This window comes from Miscanthus floridulus, chromosome 9 (genome assembly GCF_019320115.1).
Source record: "Miscanthus floridulus cultivar M001 chromosome 9, ASM1932011v1, whole genome shotgun sequence".
NCBI classification, from domain to species: Eukaryota; Viridiplantae; Streptophyta; class Magnoliopsida; order Poales; family Poaceae; genus Miscanthus; species Miscanthus floridulus.
This window is the reverse complement of record NC_089588.1, coordinates 73,416,549-73,432,719: the sequence shown is the minus strand read 5'-3', so window position 1 is coordinate 73,432,719 and position 16,171 is coordinate 73,416,549. Positions and strand designations below refer to the sequence as shown.

At 41.8% G+C, this 16,171-nt stretch overlaps 1 protein-coding gene, 1 long non-coding RNA gene and 1 pseudogene across 5 annotated transcripts in view; 1 reads left to right on the top strand and 2 right to left on the bottom strand.

Moving 5' to 3' along the window:
• LOC136483796 (serine carboxypeptidase-like 3) overlaps nucleotides 1-1,165 on the bottom strand; it is a 37,322-nt gene extending 36,157 nt beyond the window's left edge. For all 4 annotated transcript variants that reach the window (XM_066480959.1, XM_066480962.1, XM_066480961.1 and 1 more), the window contains exons 1-2: nucleotides 883-1,165; nucleotides 655-800 (exon numbers count right to left, since the gene is read on the bottom strand). In XM_066480959.1, the coding sequence (XP_066337056.1) occupies nucleotides 655-800; nucleotides 883-1,046 (310 nt within the window). In that variant the 5' untranslated portion in view covers nucleotides 1,047-1,165. The remainder of the gene's footprint in view (nucleotides 1-654; nucleotides 801-882) is intronic.
• Nucleotides 1,166-1,522: 357 nt separating this feature from the next.
• Nucleotides 1,523-14,607, top strand: LOC136480079 (tau-cadinol synthase-like; annotated as a pseudogene).
• On the bottom strand, nucleotides 9,102-11,190 carry LOC136482143 (uncharacterized). Its single transcript, XR_010764982.1, has 2 exons — nucleotides 10,927-11,190; nucleotides 9,102-10,824 (listed from the first exon to the last, which is right to left on the bottom strand). It is a non-coding gene; the product is annotated as an uncharacterized lncRNA (long non-coding RNA).
• Nucleotides 14,608-16,171: the final 1,564 nt, after the last annotated feature.

Genomic DNA, 16,171 nt, shown 5'->3' with positions numbered 1-16,171 from the left:
GATTATCAGCTTCTGCCGGTCGCAGACGCTCTCAAACACGGAAACAAACAGGGCTATAGTCGATCTAGGCTCGCCGCTTTTGAGTGCACATTTGTCTTAGTACACATCGCTAGGTTTAACGGGATGGTGTGATTCCGTGTATTGCCCGTACGCGCCGGTCACCAAAAGCTTTGGGGCTAGCAGCCCTTCATCTTGATTGGGATCAGCGGTGGACAGGGTCGTAACATAAGCTCATCAACGTACTAGTAGAGTATATATACTTCCAGAGCTTTAGAGATGTCATTAGGTTTTCTACTGATGTTAACTTGTTTAAAAAGTGATCCGATGTCATTAGGTTTTCTACTGATGTTAACTTGTTTAAAAAGTGATCCGATCTAAGGCCTTGTTTAGTTGGCCAAAATTTTTGGGAAATGGTACTGTAGCACTTTGTTGTTATTTGGCAATTAGTGTCCAATCATAATCTAATTAGGCTTAAAAGATTCGTCTCGTGAATTTCGTCTAAACTGTGTAATTAGTTTTATTTTTTATTTATATTTAATACTTCATGCATGTGTCCAAAAATTCGATGTGACGGAGAATCTTGAATTTTTTTGCAAAATGAAGTGCAACTAAACAGGCACTGAGAAAAAAAAAGCTTTGTTTAAAAAAGGTTACCAATCTCGTTGACAAGGCCCGAGAGCCCCGAGCAGCCGGGCCCACCTTCCAGCCACAGCAGCAGCGGGTCTCTAGCAGGATCCCTCTCCGATTGAACGAAGTAGTAGAAGAGCTGCACACCATTGCTCTCGTCCACCTCCACATACCTGCGGCATGCAAATGCTATGCTGAAGCTTACATCAATTCATTTCCTGCAATCACGCAAAAAACCAGCTGAACCACCGTTACCCGGTTTCCAGGAAGAAGGGAAGGGGGCCGTCGAATCCCGGCAGTTCCCTGACGACGAGCGCCGACGACATCATCGGACAGTAGAGGACGAGGCACCACAGCCCTAGGAGCAGTAGCAGCCACAGCCAAGAGAATGCATGGCAGGTTGGCGCATTGTTTGCCATTTGTGCGGCGTCTACACCAGGACCTTTGATCCTGATCTAAAAGTTCAATTGGAGAAGAAGCGAGAGCAGAATGGGAATCGGCGCCAAGCTTTATCTATGATTGCTCTCATGAGTGCTGTGCAGCCTGGGCACTAGACTAGACAGGAAGTACTGTGATGTCTGCAATGTGACCTATCACGTGTGAGGTGTGAGCTGTGACATGGCCACATGGGCGGATCGGAGCTATCCCGTCACATCTCATGGTGGCACGAGGCCAGTAAAATAAGCCACACGCGCCTGGCGTGACAGCGGCTCAACATCGCGATATACACCATACAACACGTATACACACACACACACACACACACACACACACACACACCTCAGAGTAATCAAGGCTAAATTATTTACTGACACCTCATAGTCCACGGCGAAGAACTGATTAAGAAGGCCATCAGAGACGAGGACAGCAAACCGTGTCCAAATTAAGTCAGGCGATGGAAGAGTTGCCAATAGCTAGTGTAAGAACACCGGTGAGCCTTCTTCAGCAACTATTGCTTGGCATTACTGTAATATTCACGTCACTCTTATCGTGCATGCATGCTCTCTCACGTGACTTCGGAGCTACTACCTAGCTCCTCTCTAAAATATATTCCCTCTTTCATAATAGTTGTTCTATGTTTTTTAAAAGGGAAAAAATATTAATGTAGTTTCCATGTTTCTGTTTAGTGCTATTTTGTGTAGATACGTAGTGTGGAACAGATGGATTAAATATTTTTCACTTTTGTTCCTAGTCAAATTACTCTCACTTTTATCAGTTTTATAGAAAATATGTGAAAACCTAATTAATTCAATAAATACAATGGAGTTATAACAATTTTTATGTAGTTTTCAGGTTTCCTTGGGGTAAAAAAAAGAGTGGTTAAGGGTCACAAAGATCACCATTTCTGTTGGCTAAAAATGAGCAGTGGTAAAGGTCCTAAAATATCGCCCTTTCTTTTGAATCTGTCTATACTATATTGGTGCGTTTCACAAGGACCTAGCACTCGATTTTTTTGGACGTGTGCCCATGCCCCCGCCCCACCCTCCTCCTCCATCTCTGGCGGCTCCCTACCGCCGCCCATCGCTGCCTATCACCGTGACACCCCCGCCCCAACCTCCTCCTCCTCCATCTCGATCTGGTGGCTCCCCGCCGTCGGATCGGCCGCTGCCCACCCCTACCACACTAACCTGGCTTCGCTAGGCTATCACTGTGATGCCCTCACCCCGCCCTCCTCCTCCATCTCTGGTGGCTCCCAGTCGCCGGATCTACCACCGCCCATCGCTGCCACGCTAACCAGGCATCGCTGAGCTATCACCGTGACATCCCCACCCTGTCCCCTGCCCAATTGCCTTCCTCCACCGCCCGGCCAGCGGCACCACCGCCACCTTGCCCCCTGCCGCCCCCGCAGCCACCACCACCGCCGGTCCAGCCTTCCTCCCGAGTTTTTTTATCTAAACCCGCCGGAGTTGGAGAGGAAAGGGCACTCAACCCCAAACCCTAACCATGCTAATCACAGGGTGCAAGATATCGAGTGTTGGGTTGCTCCAAAACACTCAGTTGTGGTATAGCAATTATGTTTCTTTTTTCTTTTAACCAAGTCATATACAAAATCGGAGCCACTGACCTTGCTTTTGAATTTTAATGATTATTAATAAATTTGAGTGTTGGTTCCCTTTAAAGTGTAGGGTTATGGACACTCTCAATAAGACATGATTCATGGGGTTGTCACATTGTGCATGGTCGTGTTTTGCGTAGAAGACTAAAAGATTACAAAGTTTTTGCCACAAATATGTATGGAATCTATTAACTTTATTTTTCTACAGATGATATCACCAGATTTTGAACCGACGATATGGAGTAACTTCTTTATCAATTACCAGCCACAACCATTGCAGGCATGTTATCACTTTTACATGCTAAATTACAGGATTTTTGTTTTGTTGTGTCTTGCAGTTGAGTACTACATACACGATGATTTTGAGTTTCTCACTTTATAATATCCTTTTTTTTTTGTAAACTTTATTACTACTACTTTTTCTCGGTGTAATAATACATCGCTTCAGTTTGGTGAGGTTGAGTTGGATTGGAGAGGATTAAAATGTGATGGCGATGATGATGACATATAGCCAATAGTTATGGTGTGTCGCATCCGTATACTGAACTCATCATGGCTGCCATTACATGTGTTTATAGCAAGATTATTTTTACTGGACCAACCAGGACTACATCTTGGATCAAGATGACGTATATGTTCCAGAGCGGAAAGAGTATATATACAAACAAACAGTCAAACCATCTTAAATTGTGTGCCCTTATCTTCCTGAACGAAAAGAGTATAACCAAGAATTATAAGATTGTAGATTATATGTATATTACTTCGCACATAACTTTTACATAAATGACAGTGAGTGTTGTATAATGTGTGCTTGTATGACTCTAGATGCCAGAAAAATGGCTGAACGATCGAGTTAATGCACTGAAGAACAGGGTGAGTCAGTTCTTTTAGGCTTCCAAAGATATGGTTGAGAAAATGAACCTAGTGGACACTGTTGAACATTTGGGTATTGGGCATCATTTTGAGGATCAAATTGCTGATACACTACGCGACATCCAACATGAGGAATTCAATAGCTCTAGTCTACATGAGGTTTCTCTACGATTTCGTCTGCTTAGAGAGCATGGTCTTTGGGTGTCTCCAGGTTTGTATATAATACACTACATGACTACAGCATATGAATGACTTTAAGACTCGCCACTTTTTTTTCTAGATATGACTCTATAAAAAACACCTCTAGAAACGCTTTCACACGGCCCTAGCTAATATAATAAACCGCCACTAGAAATTGATTTATATAGGTGGGTGGTCTCAATAGCCAGCCTCTAGAACTTTATCATATTCCTAAATTGATTTGACACATGTATCTCATCTCTCTCCTTTATCTCTTCTCACGTGCTACATGCATGCACGGGAGCTTGTACACACAGAAGTGAAGTGGTGGCCACAACGCAAGTGAAAATAGTGCTGCTGGCGGCGCGAGCACAGCTGCATGGCGAAGCCTGCGTGCATAGGCGCGAGCACAGCTGCATGGCGGCGCGAGCACAGCTGCATGGCTAGAACTGGTGGCGTGAGCAGCACAGCCACAACATGCCACCTGTGTGGCACCACCGGCATTGGCACGATGACCCACAACCAGGTAGCTAGGGCTGGCGACATGGTGGCCACCATGCGGACCTCTTTCCGGTAGTGCAGTGGCCACTATTAGTGGTGCGAGCACGGCTACACAGCTGAGCAACCCGATGGCAGGAATCCAAAAGTGGATTCCTTGCTTCTTTCTCAAAGTTGTTTTTTTTAGAGAACAGGAGGGGTCAAGACTCAAGACCCGGCCCTGACCCCCTACTGAAATTCTTTCTCAAAGTTGTGCATGGGACTTTCATCTCGCACGGCTGCACGCGGCACGATGGGACACATGGCAGAGTGGTAGGTCGTAGTAGTATGACAGTCTTTCTATTATTTTTGTTTTCTCAAATCACATTCTTTAGGAGCGAACCACATTGTCAATCATCCCTTGTAATTCATTTATGGCACTACTACACAAACACTATGACCGCCGGGATGAAACCCAGCTTGAGTGCCAGTTTTGCAAGGCTCTGGTGAAGGTGGATCGTAAAATCATATTCGTCACCACTGATTGCAAACCGGCAATGATATTTTATTAAAAAAATTATCTGACAACCAGCCTCCTGCATTGCTGCCACCTTCTTCCCGCATGCCATCTGCACACTGCTGCCCTTGAAAACCACCACAGCTAAGGGAGAGCCGGTGCTGTCCGAGCTCCATGAGGTGCATCCTCCCTTGGAAGCCGCTACAGGCTACATGCTACTGCTGAGGGAGAGATGGCACTACTCGACCTTAACATGTTGGCGCCACCCAAGCCCGCTGCCATGGAAGAGAGCGCCCTACTGGAAGGGGCTGGACAAAGGTGTCACTGCCGGTGTGCTGTAGCACTACCGTGGGGAGGTGGTCGCCGTGGAGAGGTGGCGGGATCTAGACAGGACTTGGAAAGGGGGCAGGATGTGTCATCGTCATGTTGAGAGAGAATGGAGACCGATGGGAAAGGGAACTGTGGCGGCACCTATGTGTGGACAGATACAGAAGGGCGGTGGCTCGGTGGGGAAGGAGAGTGAAGAGACCGCGATCAGGTAGAGATTGAGAGACAGGAGAGTGAAGGGGCGGCCAACTAGGTGGGTGGGCTTAGGGCTTACATTCCTCACCTCTGTTTATATACTCTGTGCCATGTGGGATCGAACACGCCTTTTACTACAGGTTCTCATGGTTCCCATTGGTGGTGAAAAACAAAACGATTTCCACTATGGACGACTCTATTATAAACTAGCAGTGACATTTATCACCAACAGTCTGAATAGAACAGGTGGTGATTATACCATTGACAAAAATCATTTTTGTAGTAGTGTAGAGGCGAGTGACATAACCAATCACCTCTGGAAATACATTTCTAGGGGTGGTTATACCCCGTCTGAAAATACATAGATTTCTAGACACATGCCTAGCAACCATTGTAATAGCCGAGGCTGAAAATTTGTTTTGACCGTTACTGAAAATGGATTATGTAGTAGCGATGAATACTACGTTTCTAATTCATCACAGTGAGTCTCTTTGATTAAAGGAGAAGCATTTCTACAATATGAGCAGGACAAACATTATTTGCTTTTTAAAGTTATTAGGAAATGTCAAACGAATCAATTGATATAGTTATGTCTTGCAGATGATTTCAACAGGTTTAAAGATACAAATGGAAGGTTCAACCTGGATATAATTAATGAGCCAAAGGGACTCCTAAGTCTATACAATGCTGCTCATCTCTTAACTCATGATGAACTCATACTTGATGAAGCTATCGGTTTTGCAAGGCTACATCTTGAATCATTGAGACATCATCTTGAATATCCATTAGCTGAGCAAGTTAACCGTGCTCTTCACTTGCCATTGCCAAGGACAGTTAGGAGGATAGAGGCACTGCATTATATGTCAGAGTATGAACATGAACCAGCATGCAACCCTACCATTTTGGAGCTTGCGAAGATTGACTTCAACATTTTGCAAAGTCTACACTTAAAAGAGCTAAAGGCCGTATCTGAGTATGCCACTTCTTCCTAGACTTCTAATAAGACAAAATGTTTATTTCTGGTTAATGGAAAGAGCACGCACAATAAAGGTTCGCATGCAAACTAGAGGGGGTACACATGTCTTAAGGTTGCATGAACTTAGGCCATTGAATGCGTATATACAGTCAAAATATATACCTTATCGATCACCAATTTTGCATTTTACAGGGTGTGCAACTGCACCTACAGTTACATATGTAGCTTTGGCCCTGGGCATTGCTATAGATGCCAAGAGGATGTTCATGTTTTACAAAATTTACCAAGGGAGCAAAATGAAAATTAGCTAGAAAAATGTTGGGCACTGTGCTGTTGAAATAATGACCTTTGTTTAACAGTGTATTCTATGGCAAAACCGCAGTAGTGCTTTGTGGCAAACAGGCCACCCCTTTATGTTGTCCTACCACTGCTTGGTGCCTTCATTCGTGTATATATAACACCCACTTCACAGTAGAAAACCTTAATTTCAGGTGGTGGCAAGATCTTTATGCTGAAGTGGCGCTAAGCTATGCTCGGGATCGTACTGTTTAGTTATACTTGTGGGCTCATACAATGTGCTATGAAAAGGAATACAGCTGTGCAAGGATAACCCTTACCAAGTTGTCAGCCCTAGTAACCATGATGGATGACACTTATGATGTCCGTGCTACCTTGGAGGAGAGCCAAAATTTCAATGAAGCAATAGAAAGGTATGACTAGTCTGGCTATATCACTGTTTTGAAACAACCTCTGTGGATCACAATCATTAGTCACTGAAATACTCCATAAATCTCATTGATCCTTTATTTGTATTGTCATTAATTCACCAAAATCCACAATAGGATTATATGCACTTTCAACCACACGAGAGGAAAATAAGGTTCATGCTTAAAACCTACTTATCAAAACCTATGCAAGAAATCCATATGAATGAGCAATTAGGTTTTCTAAGTGTTGCTATCTCTACTGCAAAATAATTCCAATGCTACCAACTAATCATAGACTAGGAAGGTAAAGCACACAACCAAAGGAATGCAAATAGGTGTGAAAAGTAAATGTGGTAGAGAATGCAAACTCCCTGACGACAACCGATTTTTTCCGAGGTATTGAGAAGCCAAAGCTCCCCCCTAATCTTTGTTGGAGCCTCTTGCAAGAGCCAAGTTTCCTAGTCGGGTGACTCTGTGGAGCCCATGGGCCTTCCCCATGCGGAAGCTAGTGGGTTTCTATGTGGCCTTCTCGCAAACACCTTCCCATTGTCTTAACTATCAAGCTTCCTACTCAAGTGTCGTGGGCCTCGTTCGCTCTAGTACAAGCAGGAAGCAACCCCACAAATGATGTGGGTCTGATGTCGCAAGATTTCAAACCTCTAGTGTACAACAACGGTGCACACAAGCACCAATTGGCTAGAGGTATGCAAACCATACTAAATACTAAACCTAAGCCTAGAGTAGAGCACCAATATAGTGATCTAACTAGCCCTCCCAAAGCACTATGCTAGTCACCTAATATTTCCTTAAGTATTTTTTGTGGCTAGAGCACTAGAGATGAGCCTCAACTCTCTACAAATGATCGTTAGCTCCAACAACACCCACATGGCCGGTTGAGGGTATATATAGCCCCAACATCTCTACTGTGCATACGCAGACCCCTTTGGACTGAAGCTTTGATGCTTGATGTTTGGTGCCCACCCGAGGGTTCTAGTCCACATTCTGTTGCTTTGCCTCGGACTCCTTCACCTTACCTTCTGGTGCTCTTCCCTCAATCACACCGGAGAGTTCTGGTGACTGCAATGAGCCGGCAGTGAGCTCCGTTCTTCATGTCTTTTCATGTAGGCTTCATCTTCTTGATGCGTTGGACTTCATGAAAGTCTTCTAAGGTCTTCAACGATGCTCCATGCATGTTTTTGCTTGAGGAGTTCATCACTTGAGATTTAATTATGTCACCTTTGGTCCAAGTCCAACCATGCATCCATTTGGAGTAAACTATAAAATGCATGTTGCCAAAATCAACTCTCTACAAGTTCAGTTGATCATGTTCTCATCATAATCATCAAAATTATAAATGGCCCTAGCTTGTTGGCAATTTTCTTATAATCTCCCTCTTTTTGGTGATTCATGACAACACAACCAAAGCAAGCAAACAATACATAGCAAATTGAAACCTATCTATTGGATGCAATGCAATAGCAAGATCATATTATGCTAACTAGAATATGCATGATACCAAATGAAAAAAAACTCATTTTGCTCCTACCACTTGTTATTTTTCCCTATATGTGGCATTATCGAGTTAAGCCTCCCCTAACTCAAAAATCCACTCCTCCCTTTCTAGAACCAAATCTCCTCGCAATAACTTGTAATCACAACAAAATATGAAAAGTTTTGATTTGGTGATTTTAGTAATTATTATCTGTTGGGCTTGCTTTGGTCCACAAATTCTCACCCTTTGGAATCAAAGTGAAAATTTTGCATTTTGATCCTTTTTCAAAACTTTTTCTACAAATAGACCCCTAGCGAAACATTTTCTAGAAATAGACCAAAATTCAGCGTATTAGAAAGGCACGCCGGTCACCTTTGCCACATCAGCGTAGACACCGGTCGCCTTTGCCACACAGGATCCAACGTGGTGCTCAGTCCCACAGACCTCGACGTGCAGCCAGTTCACGCCATGTTTCACACCTTGGCGTGCTTCAACCCAACGCCGAGGTCTGGGCACTTAGCCGCACTTGCCTGGGCACTTAGCACTACCAAGGCTCGGCGTTATTTTGTATTACACCGACATCTGAGGCTCAGCTTCCCATTAATTAGCGCCGAGTTTTTTTTTTTTTTTTTTTTTTTGCAGGCCATCCAACATAACAGTCAACATAGTCAACATATTTAAATGACAGACCAAGATACATTAAGTCCATACTGCAGCCTACATAGCAACATTCCCAAGAGCAATATAAAACGTCCAGCCTAAGAGGAAGACCATACAGCAGCCTAGATAGCAAATACATCACATAATTAAGTGTCGTCCACTACATCAAGTCCACAAGACCATACACACGAGCATAGTTACATCCTAGATAGCTGAGACGTATTTATCTCATCACAGTCGGCATCATCTTCTTGTTCTTCGCCTTCCTCTCCTTGGTCCTCCTATTCATGGCCTTCTCCTCCTTGTTCGTCATCCTCTTCCTGGTCTTCCTCTTGGGTGGTCAAGGTTCGAGCTCTAGAGGTTGATGACACCATTTGATTTCACTGTACTCAGTAGATTTGATGTGCCATTTGATTTCAATTCTGTCTATGAAGTACAAAATGCAGCATCCTATGAGTGCAACCATACTAATAATACTCTGTTTCCTCAAACATAGGAAGACAAAAACAGGCAACTGTTGATTTAAGTAAAAAGGGAGAGATCTGATTCATACGGCTCACTTTTCTAATACAGGCAGTCCTACGGTGCATGATCATGCCAACAACCACCAAGCTAGTGACAGATGCATGGTTAAACAAGCTAATCACTGACAACACTAACACAAGCCTTACTTCACATGTGCTAATTTACAACAGAAGCATAACACACATTACAAGCACTAACACACATTGAATAGCAAAACCTGTGAGAGAATTTTTTTTTTTTGAATGCAAATGAGAGAAAAATGCTTACCTTCTAAAATCAATTTCTGAATAAACAATATGACAGTTAGAAAGCTCTATGTTTTTATAGATGGCCTACACTGCAACTGACTTGATTCAGCAATCCATAGGCACAATCCATAGGCAAGCAACGAACTCGATCTTAGCTCTATGTTTTAAGAAATTGCAGCCAATGGCAGGGCCATGTCTAGGAGTCTAGAGTGGGGGCTGATTTGCATTCTGCTATTCTGCACTCTGAAGCACAGTAGCAGGCAACAAATATTAAAATATCCCTTCTCAAAGAAAAAAGGAACAAAAATTCCACAATTTAAACATGAAAAGATCAGACAAATATTAAAATAATGGCTATTAGTATGATTGTTATTTTACATCTACAGGCAACAAATCAGGAATGAATCATTGATGTCCAATGGAATGCATAAATAACCAGTGCCATAGTCATAAGTTTCAGAAAAAACGCTAGAAGGGGAGCAGTCTACTGCTCAGTCTCTCTGTTTCAAAAACAGCAGTGCACACATTCAGAAAAATAGCTTGCTCTAACTGAAGATAGGATCAAGTTCACAGTAGCTGCAGAATTCAAAATTCAGATAGGATAACAAATGCTAGATACAGTTCCAGGTAAAACGCCGTGACGGACTTGATGCCGCTGGCCACGCCGGCGCCGACCAGCCAGCCTGTGCACACGCACAGAGCTATAGTCAGTTGCCATTGCCATCAAATTGTGCCAACTGATGGACTGATTTCGACGTTCTTTTGCAATGGATACAGGGAAATTAAAGGTGCTCCTACGACTGATCAAAGGGGAAGAATTGCGTAACTTGTGGAACTTGAATGCTGAACTTGTTGACCTCATCCTCGTACGTAGTGAACCCCTCCTGCGACTCTTAACAGCCGACCTCCAGCGGCTTCCTGCTTGGTGCCTGCACAGATCCGACGGGAGGAGGGACAGATCCGGCTATGGAGGCATCGGATCCGCCAGATCCGCCGGTGTGAGCCTCCGCCAGCAAGGAAGAACGAGCAGGCAAACCTATATCGGGCAGCAAGAGAGAGAGCGTACCTGGTGGCGGCGGCATCCGGCTGGCGCGGCCCGCGCCCGCAGCGGTTGCGTGCGCGCCCGGGGCCAGGCCACGCTCGCACCACCGCCGAGCCCCACTCGCGCCGTGGGCGACCTAGCCCCGCGCCCGTGCCCGCGCCGGTGTGCGGCTGTGCCGCAGCATTGGGAGAGAGAGGGAGAGAGAGAGAGAGAGGAAGGAGAGAGGGTAGAGGTGGAGTGGAGAGATGGCGGAGAAGAGGCAGAGTACAGGCTATCCCTTCCCTCGGCGTTGAGTCGACCCGCGCCTAGCATACGAGGCACGGCGTTAGCTGAAGAGACGCCGAGCTCTGTGGGGCCCATATCCTGCATGTCTAAGGCGACTAGGGTCTTTGCTGATGTGGCACAACGCCGAGCGGCGTATCTCGGCGTTTCTTCCTATGACGCCGAGTTTTGGTCTATTTTTAGAAAAGATTTGGTCAGGTGTTTATTTGTAAAAAAAAGTTTTTAAAAATGATCAAAATGCAAAAATTTCACAGAATCAAACACCAAAACAGAAGACATTAGTAGCATAAATGAGGTTAAATATTGTGATCATTTGGATTAGAGTGGAATAGATCACAATACTTGACTCTCACATTACATAGGCAAAGCTCTCCCTAAGTGTATGCATACATATGATGGAAAGCAAAGCATCTGCATAACCTGGCAAATAAATAAAAAAGAGAGTTTAATCTATAAAATGCATAAAGAAAATATATAAAAGGATACCAATTGAAAGACACGAATTGATACCAATTTGAAGATTGATACCAACTGTAGAATTCCAATGAGGTATATACCACTAGAACCATATGAAGATTGAACTCAATACTTATCTCTGGGGAATTCATTTTACAGTTTTAGGGACATGTTTCTATGAAGTGTACACAATTATAAAAAAGCACACTCGGCCATAGAAATTTTGTAGTTGTTCTCTTCTACTGAGAGAATTGAATTCAACTAGTTCTTCTACATGGAGTGCTAAGGTGTAAAAAACAAGTTTACGCAAGAGTAAAAATCAAAAGAACCATGTTGGTAGCAATTGACATAAAAACGGATACTGGTAGTAGTAGATTTCTTCATTGATGGGCATAGAAACCTTGTGGGTAACCGACTTTGTAAAAGTTGTGACTATAAAAGGTGTCATTTCTAAAGTATAAAAACAACTAGTTATGCAAGTATAAACCCCACGATGTGCGGTCATAGAAAAGTTAAACCTAATATTCCTATGATTGCGTGATTAGGTTTTTATACATGATATTAGTCTATACTTTTCTAATGATTAGATTAAAAAATCGAACCACAAAAAAAATCTTAGACATAAAAAGAATGACTTTGTATTTTCTTTGCTCGCATTTGTGGAATTCTATACTCAAACACTTCATAGATATCTCTATCTCCAAAAGTGTAAATTTATGAGTTTAAAATTTTCAATAAAATATATTCAAAATGGATGTCAAATTTTGCACAAAAATGTTAGCAATATATTGCAGAAAACCGCTTTTGAAATTAGTAAATCGTACTTAGTAAAATACTTCCATACCTGCAGAATAAATATTTTGACAAAATAATTTTTTTATGCTCTCTGGATTCTTCTAGGAATAAACCACATGAGAATGTGTATTTAAGTAATCATGTGAATGCAGATGGGATGAGAGCGATGTTTCTCTTCTGCCCGAGTATCTCAAGAAGTTCTACCTGAGGATAATATTCAGCTTTAAAGAGATTGAGGATGCGTTGGAACCTAATGAAAAGTACAAAGCTTCATATGCCAAAAAATCGGTATCACATCAAAATATACCAGAAGATGGGTTTTTCATTTCCATTAGTTTGTACTCCCTCGGTCCCATAATCATAAGCACATTTTGTATGGGGAAAAGTCCAATTTTACAAACTTTAACCAATAGTTAGTCAAATTATATACAAATTTATTATATAAACTTGCATCAATAGATTTGTATTCAAAGTGCATATGAAATGATACTGTTTTTTTAGCAAAATACAATATATTGTAAGAGAAAGTAAGGTTCAAAATCTTTTTGTTTGACCTTTCCCTATGCAAAATATGATTATCATTCTGATACATGGGGTATTAAATAATATGTTTATGATACAATCATTTGTTTCATGCATAATGTAATTATCTTAATAAATTTCCATTGAAATAGCATAGAAACTAGCTTGAAACGTTAATTAACATAAAACATCATTGATCTAAATCTTTGTGTTACATGCAAATAGAATTATTCTTCAGGAACAATGTTTGTTTATGAATTTTTCAGGAACAATATTAGTGCAACACAAATAAATTGAAATAGGTTGTCTTAATTTTGGATTATTTCCATCTCAATAATCCCATTTTTACAGAATATTCAGTTTAGTGACATGCAAAATGTGTTCTCAAATGGGAAAAAATATTTGTTTGTTGCACATATTTTGAAGGCTAAAGGACCAAAGGTTGTCCATACTCTCCTCTAGCATATTCCTTATATACACAGCTCAAGTTTTCTAAGGTCAAAGAGAAATACTATTCTATTCAAAGCCATCAGATCTGCACATTTATGATTTTCGGCAAAATCAAGTTTGCCAGAGTAACACTAAGAATTTGTTCCTTATATAGCTAGATGTAAAATTCTTGCAAGTACATGCTCCTTAGATATATGAATGCATTTTTGCACAGGCCACTGAACAAACGTGATCAGTCAGAACCCTATGAATAGATTTGTTAGATGACACGTACATGTCTTTGCTAGCTCTGAAATGCAAGATAATTTAAACATTCAAATATAATAGGTTGCACCAATTTTGGAATCTTATCATGTTTACATAATTCACAAAATCACGTGAATTCTTGAAGTTTTTATTTTTTTTAAAAAAAATGTTGAACTTGATGGTGTCGGTTTTCCTCTTATGAAAACATATTAGAAATTCATTTTACATCTCATGTTTCAAATGAAATATTGCAAGGGGATCCTCTGTATTTTATTGTGTTATTTTTATCAGAACTCGATTTGTTTCTTTCTTCTGTGCAGTTTCAAACATTATCAAAGTTCTATCTTCAAGGCGCAGAATGGTTCCATCACAATTATATGCCAACATTCAAAGAAAAAATAGAAGTTTCTCTCATGGACTCCGGTAGTCCATTCTCAGTTGTTGCTCTACTGGTTGGCATGGGTGATACAGTGAATAAGGAAGCGCTGGACTGGGCAATTGGTTGCACTGATGCTGTGAAAGCCTGTGGGGAGCTCACTCGTTACATGAATGACATCTCTGCATTACAAGTAGAGCCTAAAGTTTAAAATTACCTACACCTTTTAACCATGTTTACATGACGATACTCATATGGACATGTGTTGTTTGCAGCATGGTAACAGGAAACAGGATGCTCCAAACTGTGTGCAGTGCTACATTGCTGAGTATAATGTTACAAGCGAGGTAGCCATTGCAAATATAAGTCAGATGATGGAAGATGCTTGGAAAACTACAAATAAGGCACTCTTAGAACTTCGTACGTTACATGCAGTGGTAAGACGAGTTGTCAACATGACAATATGCTTGACACTCATATACGGTAAAAAGAAGGATGTGTTTACATTTGGCGACGACCTTGATGAGGTCACTAAACAAGTGTTCGCCAATCCTATCTCCATCTGCTTCATGTTGTAATTAATTTGTATCATTTTCATTGAGCTGACAAGTTTTACAATCACTAGTAATGCTGAAGACGCATCGATGTATGTCACAGTCATTGAGCCATGTTAGTTGGTCAATGTAATGATTGTCAAAAATATTATTTGCTTTCCTAAATAAGCAAACTATTTATGATCCAATATATAAGAATGAAGGGTTTATATTTTATAAATTTGAATGTTGTAAAATTATCCTCATTAGCTATTTATCATCTGTAGAAACTATATTTGCATAATTAACATAAGGTGTAGCATAATGTTACCACTATAGAATGACATAAAGTGATGTTGGCGTCATTTTAATAACATATGAATTAATGTTTGAATATGGGAAAATGCACCAGAGACGAGGTTCCACATAGAAGCACTCTTTTCAACAGAGGAATAGGAAATATATATGTAAACCGATCGGGATCCTTGTAACCCTACCCTTTGGACTATATAAGGAGGAATAGGGTACCGCGAATCAGTACCTTCAATACTCATAGGCTATATTGCATAGGCAACTAGTCATCAGCGCCCCTTGTAATATAAACTCGAGCATACGAGATAAGAGATATATTCTCAACTGAACGTAGGGTACTCTATACCTGAAATAGTATAAACCTGTGTCCCATATGCTACCCTTTTGATTTCCTGTTCGTGGTATACTGATTTGCATTGATGGAGCCGATACCTAGCTCCAACATGACCAAAGTAAGGTGGTGGGGAGGAATCCTCGGGGTCGACCGACCTCCCCACGTACCTATGGGCCTCCCACCTTTGTTACAGAGCTTGGTCCCATGTCATGAGGTGTTTTATGTCGTGTAGGTTCACATGGTTGTGCGAGACGTTGATCATGTGGGCCCAGCGCATTGATCCTTGTGAGATGTACATCTTTGGTTCAGAAGAAAATACATAATGCATTCAAAGGTATGAAGCCCTTAAAAATATGTTTCCTCGATTTGCACCCGGATTGGGGGTTGGTGGGGCCACCAGTGGGGTCGGTCGACCCCACCTAGGGTCACCCGACCCTATGGGTGGCCTCCCTAGCCTCACTCCTTCCATATTTGCTTCCTACACATGTAAGACTCAAATACAAATGGAACTTTGTTGTTTGAATAAGATATCCTTATGAAATGGTCATTTTTGTTTGTTCCGAGGTACGTTGACGGTGTTTGGTGTAAAAACGTGACATAACAATCGTCAACATCACGTACAAAGGAGGATATATACAAGCTATTAACAACTAAAAACTAGAAGTTAAAACTAATTTTAGAAACAATTTTGAGGTGCTTGGATTGCTTTAGAGCTGTTGCCCACATTTCCCATATATCTTAGGTGTCTGGATATTTCCATTGTCGACCATGCTGATTATAAGCTTTGAAAAAGCACTAAATGCATACTTGAACGAGCAGCTCGTTATATGGCAAAGATGACTGCACAGAATACTTGAGCAAGCCACAGTGGATGGGACACTATCACCGCTGCGGGGTAGAGAGGCCAAACTCCGCCTTTCTTTATACGCTGATGACGCTGTAATTTTCCTAAACCCGGTCCAA